At 32.5% G+C, this 9739-nt stretch overlaps 1 protein-coding gene across 1 annotated transcript in view; it reads right to left on the reverse strand.

Annotated features, from left to right (window-relative positions):
- Window positions 1-9055, reverse strand: part of LOC128995074 (3 beta-hydroxysteroid dehydrogenase type 7) — a 96946-nt gene extending 87891 nt beyond the window's left edge. The window contains exons 1-2 of the mRNA XM_054419962.1: window positions 9052-9055; window positions 199-306 (exon numbers count right to left, since the gene is read on the reverse strand). Coding sequence (XP_054275937.1) covers window positions 199-306; window positions 9052-9055 — 112 coding nt within the window. The remainder of the gene's footprint in view (window positions 1-198; window positions 307-9051) is intronic.
- Window positions 9056-9739: the final 684 nt, after the last annotated feature.

A 9739-nucleotide genomic window follows, 5' to 3' on the forward strand; every position in this document is an offset into this window, starting at 1 on the left:
GTTGAGAGATGAATGAATGAGATGGTGACTTAAGAGGCAGTGAAGGAGTAGTCAAAGATGGAGGGACCCAGTCGCACACAGATTCTAGGAATTACCATCAGAATAAAAGAGGATTTGCATGTACTGTATGAATCACATAGTGTAATATGTTCGCACTCAATAACAAACTTATGCATTAGTACCATGTTCTAACATTACCCAGTCTGTTGTTGTATGGGAGAAGATCCAACACCCTGATCTCCGTCACCCGTGGGTCTCGCTCCTGCAACTCCCGGACAATGTGTTGTCCCAGAAACCCACTGCCTCCTGCACACAATCGGCAAAACATCTCAGGGAAATATATCCACAGAACTACTGGAATTGGGATTCTGAATTCATCGATACTGTTGTGAGCTAAGTTTTCTACATCAGAATTAATATTAGCCTATGGACTTTGTTTAAGTGAATACATTTTTATGTCAAAACTCCTGTTATGCCCATATTAAACAATTAACTTTCTCAAGTTAAAATTTTAGAATTGTTTGTTTAGCTTAGTAAAGCTAAAGTTTAATCTAACTAAAGCTGTCCATAAAGATTATATTCATCCCCTTCAATGTACAAGGTCATTTATAATAGCAACTAAAATGATCAAAAACTCATAAACGAAAATCAAACTAATGATGACAAATTAGATGTAGATTACAGAATTCAAATATTGTAAATTGGCAGCAACATCAATTATTAAAAATTAATTTAACACATTATTTTAAATTTAAGGGGTAAAAAATATATATCTTAGGATGTCACATGTTAGTCATTTATTCCCAATATCCATTGTGATATGAGTTATCCATAGTCCAAAGTGAATTTTATAACCTTCGATTTATTTTATTATATACTAGCATAAGATTTTCCTGCGAACTGGTGTCACCGTGTCATCAATCATAAAATCTGTTTCTAAAAACAAAATTTCAAATAAAGATTTAGTGATACCAGTAATGAAATAGGATGTCAAGAACAATATAGGCCAAGATTAGATCTACGCATAAATGAGTTTCCAATTTCGACAACAAACTATTTTGATTCCGATTCCATAACGAATTGCCAACGGCTTTAAAAACTTGAATACATTCTTGAGTGGGTGTTAACTGTTATCTGATAATAATATTTGTTTAAGTAATGCCATCAGCATCAGCTAAAGAAAAGACGAATGCATAAGGCAAGAACATATTTGAAGAAAATCAAATATTGGAATAAAATATTTGTCTATGACAATCATTTAACTAAGAACTGATTAATGATCTAAATTAATTTGTTTAGAAACTAATATTCAGGTGGGGTTTATAATTAACTAAATATTATTAAATAACTATTTTTTTTGTGTGTGATACATCTTTCAATCAATGAGTTATCTCTTTTTAAAAACTGATTTTGTTTTTAATTGTTTTCTACAAATGTTTCCCACTCATAGCCGCATTAGGTTGTCCATAATAACGATTATAAATTCTAAAAAAACACATTATTTATATTTCTTCTACTTGGTGGTGTTCTATGACATTCCTGTGTCCATAGTTTGCAAATCGGCTCAATGATTGCTCAAGAAATGCAGCACAGTAACAATGTTAATTCAGTTTTCTTTTTAGTATATCAACTTTTCCAGGCTTTCTCGCATTTCCATTGTAACATTTACACCAACATAAATTCAAATACCTAGTATTAATTATTGTAATAGTCAAATCTAGTAGCCTAAATATTTAATTTAAACCAAATCAGTTTTGAAGTACTTGTTTTCTTAATTTAAACTAAAATATTAACAGCAATTAAATAATCCAGCTGATCATAATGTAATCAAATATGTTCTTCATCAGGATAACATGGTAACTTTAAAAGCCACTGGGGCAGAGCTCAAGGGACTTCAAAAATGTAAGGTCAGTTTGCAAATCTACACACCTAGAAACAACCACATACACGAAGAGCTAGGAATACTATAAATAATGGAAGTCTGTATATATAAGTCTTTATAATGAAGGTTTTGGAATAAATGAAAGTCTGACTCGACCTTCATTGAAAAATCAGCCTTCAAATTTCTAAATTCTCTACACAATGTTCCTGGAGCACTGGCATTCAATCTTGGCGAAACCATAAAAAATGAAGATTGCGCCGAAGGCTTCCCCAAGACTTCTTGTTCGACGAAGCCTAAAGAAAATTGAACATGTGACCTGCATCTAAATTTACTATGTTACAGGGTGTCTCAAGTTTGAGCAAACCCACTATCTTATTTATGTTATTTATTTATTTTTTTTTTTTTGTTAAAACTTCTGTGAATAATGTAATATTGAACCAGAAATAAATATTGTACAAAAATGAAGTCAAACGTGGAGAAGCCAGTTGGTAACAGCTAGTTTGTATATAGATAAAAGCTACTCCCCTTGTGTTGATTAGTCTATGGTTTGTATGTGTATATTGCTATGTTCAACCAACTGTTTCCTAATTTATATATATATATATTTATTTATTTATACATATTACATACTATTATAAAGAAGAGGTGGTATCTGCGTGTCTGTCTGTGTGTTTGTATGAGATAAACTCAACAACTACTGAATTGACTGGGCTCAAATTGCACACAAATGGAGCTACAGTTCCGAGGATACATATAGAACTATTCCCGCTTCGATATTGACCTAGGGCTCTGCCCAGTGGGCTTTCAAAAATTTGAGGTGAGAGATTTAAAAGTAAATATATTGATTGATGGTATTCATGGTAACAAAGAACAAACCTACAAAGTTTAAAAATGTAAACAAGCAGAACTAACTGTCAAATGAATTTTGATTTCACAATTTCACACAGCTGGTTCAAACATATTAAATACTGCACGGATATTAGAACAGAGTGGGTAAGGATTAAAAATTTAAAATAACGATGTCACTAGCCCGAATGTAAACATTTTTTAACATTACTTAAATGGGACTGTAAAACCATATGTTAATGTAATTTCATTAGTATAGGATTCTTTAAGTTACTTCATTTGTTTATGTTTATGAGCTATTATACTGAGTCTGTTCTAATATTTGAATAATCATTGCCGTATCAACCTAGGCCCTTATCCTGAGTTTCATGAGGTTTATTTTTTTATTTATTTTTTTTTAAGTATAATCCCCCTGCCGCAGCAAACCAAATGCAGAAAATGTTTTGTCAATTGTCTATTAGTATGTGTTGTTAGTGCTGTGATGGACTGAGTGAATTTCCATTCGCCTGATTATAATTTCACTAAAATATGTTAGAAAATTACCCTATTGACAGGTTTGGAACTATTGTGATAGCTTTTCGTTTACAGTGCAAACCATTAAACACATTCTTTTATTATACCTTAAAATCTATCATTGGTTTCGTATGGTTGGTAGCCTAAATAAGTAATCACAGCATGAGTTAACAAAAACGTATTATTATCAAGTTAAGTAATACAGTTAAATTTTGTTTCTAAATTAAATGGTAGGAGTGAAACCATTTGGCATTTTTAAAGAACCATCGTCTCTTTTGCATACTGACCCCGTTGCAAAGCACGGGTATTAGCGCTGGTTGCAGTATAGCCAGTCAAATAACAAGCGACCGGCGCTACTAATTGTGACCAACGGGATTGATTTATTTAGTATCTTATATAAATTAGGGTTAATCATTTACTACCACAAAGTCTTCTGTCTACATCAATTACAATTCCATAATACCCCCGCCGCAGCAAACCTGCAGCTTAAGCAAATTTCCATTTGTGTGACTTAATTTTCAATTAAATCTAATTCAATAACATTAGGTTTAACGAGTACCTAGGTTTGCTGCAACAGGGAGGGTACTGAAGTGTGAATTTTAGGAAAATATTATTAGCTTAGTATAAACTAAATAAATTTGCCAGGTTTGATAAAAATATATCCATAAACAAACAATATTACAACAGTTTACTTATCCTACTAATATTATAGGTAATATTATAGGAAGTTTGGATGAATGGATGTATGGATGCATGGATGTATGGATGGATAGATGGATGGATGGAGGATGGATGTATGTGACAAGTAAACGCAAAAAATACTAAACCGACAAGGTTGAAATTTGGTATGATGATAGCTGACATTCCCGATTAACATATACTGTAGACATATTCTTAACTCAAAAATCCTTTCGGGCTCCGCCCCAATGGCTTTGGAGTTTCTTATGTTAACCTTATGAGTATTCATATTTAAAGGAATTAAAGAATTTTGTCAGCCGTTTCAACTGCACAAGTTTGTTCTATGATATTAAATAGCATTCAAAAGTTATAAGACTTACCAACAGGGTGCAGCACTATTATGTTTTTTGCATTTATGACAGCTAATTTGAACCAACTAGCAACAAAAAGTTGTGGTACACAAGAGAACTTTACTTTTTTCTTAGGTGCAGTGGTAGAACATTAGGGCTATGGTAGATGTGTGCTACATTATAGGATACCGTATAAATTAAAAGACCAAATTGTCTTAAACCATGTCCTCTCCCATAACTGCAATTAGCATCTATCTATATTATAGGTAATATTATAGGAAGTTTGGATGAATGGATGTATGGATGCATGGATGTATGGATGGATAGATGGATGGATGGAGGATGGATGTATGTGACAAGTAAACGCAAAAAATACTAAACCGACAAGGTTGAAATTTGGTATGATGATAGCTGACATTCCCGATTAACATATACTGTAGACATATTCTTAACTCAAAAATGTTAACCTTATGAGTATTCATATTTAAAGGAATTAAAGAATTTTGTCAGCCGTTTCAACTGCACAAGTTTATCTATATTAGGTGAAACCCGTCGAAATCGACGGTTACTTTCAAGGCTTACGTTAATTCAACTATTTATAGGCTACATATTTTGAGCATTTAGCATTGTTTAAAGAATAATAAGTGTAAAAACAATAATGATATTAATTGCGTTAGTTGCCAAATTTGGTTGACCATTCAATGAATAAAATATTCCCCATACCGTACGTCATCGGAGTTATTAGTATGTTATCTGGTATCTCTTCCTTTGGAAGAGAACCTTTAAATAGTATTAAACTCGTATTGGTGGATCTTTTGTAGTTAAACACTTCCGTGATTTCATCAGTGTAATATGATTTTATTTGAAAAGAAACATTTTTTTGGGAAGACATATTCCAATTTCAAAGGGAGGTATATCCGTTACAGTGTAAGTTTGATTTTTCCTTCGTCACGCCGTGTCAGTTCATATCGTACAGTGCCAACGAATGAACCCTCTAGCTTACTTTTGAGAAATTTATTTTGGGGTTACTGTTAAAGCTGGAATTTCTTGACATGGGGGATGTCAGTTAGTTGTCTCAGCCTTATCAATAACATAAAGTTGTCAATATAATCTCTCTACGGAATGATAGGTGTAGTGTAATACTTGAAGTGAAGTTGGATTTTATTCTTGAACTGTTAGGGGCCTCCTAGTTCATACGGCCTTTCGACTTTATTGGCAACAAATAATGCAAATGACATAGCAATGGGACATTTCCAAAAACAAAAAATTCTGTAAATTGGCTGTTACGTATACATTGGCGTTTACATATTGTTAATCAACGTATCTTATAAACGATTATGTGATCTAGTTTAAAAGGAATATGACCTTTCTGTCATGACTGTAGCTGCATAAATAGTATTTTCTCTCTGTACCATATATCTTACAGCCAAAATGTTGTGTTATTTTCAATAATGTTACCAACCCAGTGCGCCAAAGTCCGTAATATAGGCAGGTGCAAATAATTTGTCAAGATAGGTACCATTTTAGGCAAGGTTTCTATGTTTGGATTTTATTAGACACGACAAGAGCAGATATTTCTACATAAATATTTGACATGTGTAGAATAATATGATAAAATGTAGGCAAAAGTGGTGAAAAAGGCAGACATCATCAAGTACAATAGATATAAGATAGTTCAATAAGAAATGATTTAAGAATTGCTGTGATAAAAGGATTTTGCACTGATTTCGTAATGGAACGTTACATTGCAAAACATGGCATGGTAAAGAAGGAAATGAATTTTAAAATAAGAAAATAACATTGCAAAATACTTATTTTGGTAGAATTCAGTAACTTCCAATAAATGTGTGTTGTTTGAAATACAATTTAAAAATGAACAGCTGTTTAATGAAAAAGTATTATTTACATGGCCAAAATGTATACAACTCTGTGGAGGAATCTTTAAAGGCTTCTAGGGCAGAGTCCTAAGGGATTTTGCTCAGTTTTTCTTTTGATAACTCATCTACAGACCAATACCTTTCTTTGGACACCTCTACCAAGTTTTCAGCACTATTATTACACACCCTTACCCTGTTGGTAATCCTTGTAACTTTAATGCTATTGAACATCATAGAACAGAACCAACTTGTTTAATTGAAACAGCTGTTAAGATTCATTAATTCTATTTCTCATAAGGTTAACATGGGAAACTCCAGAGCCACTGGGGCGGAGCCCTTTTAAGAATTTCGAAACGGGAAATAGTTTACGTCCGATTCGCATACCTACAGAATTTACACACCAAATTTCATAACGATCGGTGAAGTCGTTCCGGAGGAGTTTGCAGACAAACACTGTGACACGAGAATTTTATATATTATATATATATGTGTGTGTGTCCGTCAGCACGATAACTCGAGCAAAAATGATCCGATTTTGATGAAATTTGGTACAAACGTGTAAACCTACGTTTATTCGAACGAGTTCGCGATCCAGCATGATCGGACCATGGGAACGGGTGTTTACGGGGGTTTTATGGGGTAAAAATAGGTTTTTCCCATTTTTGACCCAAAAAACATAAAATTTAGCAATTTATTTCCAAACCATTTTGTAGAGCTTCAAAAAACAAATAATTTAGTATATTGAAGCGTTATTATGCGCCTAATGGTTACGGAGAAAATTCCAAAAAATTTTAAATTTAAAATTCCCATGTTATTCTTATGGAGAATGAGTAAACTGTTGTAGTTTGCTTGTTTATGAACATATTTTGATCAAATTTGGAAAATGTTTTTATTTCTTACTAACTATTAACATTTTACAAAAAAAAAACAGTTTTACCCTCCCTGATGCAGCAAACCTAAGTACTTGTTAAACTAATTCTATTTAAATCGGGAATAAATGTTATATTTTTAAGTAGACATTTCAGTGTAAATCCAATCAGTCAAATGGAAATTCGCTTAGTCTGCAGGTTTGCTGCGGCGGGGACCATTGGATATATTTATTAGTTTGGGCAGGATCTTCCATCAAAGTTAGAGTTTCTCTCATAAGATTGACATGGGGGAAATCTAAATATTTAATTAGAAACTTTGTCTCCACTAATTTGAGAGAACGGCTGGGCGTAGAAACTTGGTAGAGGTGTCCAAAGAAAGGTCTTGGTCTGTTGTAGATGAGTTATTAAAAGAAAAACGAAGTAAATTATCTTTGGGCTCTACCCCAGAAGCCTTTAAAGATCCCTCCACAGATTTGTTTACATTTTGGCCATGTGGATATAACTTTTTAATGAAACAGCTGTTAATTTTAAAATTGTACAGGGTTATTCTAAATGATGGACCCATTTTTAATGCTTTATAATTTTTATACTATTAAACTTACCGCTATAAAATACACATCAAACGAAAAAGCACCTCAAAGAGTTTATGCCTTCCAAAGACACATCATTTAACAATATCGATCCAACAGAACTGTAGATTTAATTGTACAAAGTTAAAAAGTAATCTACAACTGTTTTTACCACTAGAAATTTGGAGGTTACTTGACGTTTTTGCAAATAACTTTTAAATGGTGAGGAAATCGACCAAAGTGGAAGGTATTATTACGAAAGAGAATAAAATTTCCTACAATCTACTATTATGCATTTTTTGAAAATACTCAAGATGGGTACCAAAAATTTTCTCAAAATGAATAAAAATTGAAAATCCCCGTCTTCAACTGTAGACAATAATCATAGCAAACATTAAATTTCACACTTTTTTATTTTAAGCCAAATTTAGGCTACATTTATTGAGTATTTTCAACATATGCGTAGTAGATTGTAGGAAATTTTATTCTCTTTCGGAATAATACCTTCCACTTTGGTCGATTTCCTCACCATTTAAAAGTTATTTGCAAAAACGTCAAGTAACCTCCAAATTTCTAGTGGTAAAAAAAGTTGGAGATTATTTTATAACTTTGTACAATTAAATCTACAGTTCTGTTGGATCATTATTAAATGATGTGTCTTTGGAAGGCATAAACTCTTTGAGTTGCTTTTTCGTTTGATGTGTATTTTATAGCGGTAAGTTTAATAGTATAAAAAAAAACACATTTATTGGAAGTTACTGAATTGTCCAGTATTTTCAATGCTATTTTCTGATTTTTAAATTGATTTTCTTCTTTATTATGTCATGTTTTGCAATATAACGTTCCATTACGAAATCAGTGGAAAATCCTTTTATCACAGTAACTCTTACAATTATTTATTATTGAACTATCTTATATCTATTTTACGGGTTGGTGTCTGCCTTTTTCACACCTTTTCCCTATATTTTATCATATTATTCTAGACGGATCTTCATAGGTTCATGAGATTATTGTCATACATGTTCTCAATCAATGGAAAAATATTCGATTGTGTAATACAATACAAAATAATACAAGTGCAGAAGGGCACGGTGACTATTTGAGCCGTGTCCATATTTCGTTAAATTCATACGGTAGTTTACAGCAACTGGATAAAACATTTTACAATATTTATGTAGAAATATGAGAATGATTTAGAAAATCATTAAGCTGGAAAACTGCAATGTACTGCAGACTTTTCAGAGATGTTACTTCGATGTATTCATTCAGCTTAGTGAAAACGTAATATAGATATGTATAAAAATAAGAACTTGAACTCTTAGAGAGCCTTTGAATGTTATTAGACTAACGAAAAGGGCTGTGCATGTTTACTAGCGCTACTCAGCAACAAAAACCATTTAATTTATCTCTAAAATATATATTCTTAAAGTGTATTGAGAAGCACTTACAGAAATCTATGTAACTTACCCATATAGTTACAAAACGCTCAAACTCGGATTGTGACATTTATAATTCGGCTTATATTTCTCCAACAGAAAATTCATCTGCAGAAGAATTTTATTGTGCTCTTACCGTGTCCAATAACATCCAAACACAGAAACCTTGCCTAAATTGGTACCTATCTTGACAAATTATTTGCAGTGGCCTATATTACGGACCGTGGCACACTGGGTTGGTAACATAACATTATTGAAAATAACACTACATTTTGGCTGTAAAAAATGGCCCAATGAGTAAATACTATTTAAGCAGCTACTGTCATGGCAGAAAGGTCATATTCCTTTTAAACTAGATCACATCATCCTTTATAAGATACACGTTGATTAACAATGCATGTAAACGTCAATATTTACGTAATAGCCAATTTACATTATTTTTTGCTTTTTGGAAATGCAACAATTCTATGTCATTTGCATTTTGTTGCCAATGAAGCCGCACGGCCCTAAATGAGGACGCCCCTAACAGTTCAAGAATAATAGCCAACAAGTAGAATAATAGCCTTCAAGTATATTCCACTACACCTAACATTCCGTAGAGAGATTATATTGACAACTTTATGTAATATATAAGGCTGAGACAACTAACTGACATCCCCCATGTCAAGGAATTCCAGCTTAAACAGTAACCCCACATCACAACCAATTTCTCTAAACTG

This window comes from Macrosteles quadrilineatus, unplaced genomic scaffold (genome assembly GCF_028750875.1).
Source record: "Macrosteles quadrilineatus isolate MER2022 unplaced genomic scaffold, UCM_ALF_1.0 Scaffold_1__1_contigs__length_201487025, whole genome shotgun sequence".
Taxonomy (NCBI): Eukaryota; Metazoa; Arthropoda; class Insecta; order Hemiptera; family Cicadellidae; genus Macrosteles; species Macrosteles quadrilineatus.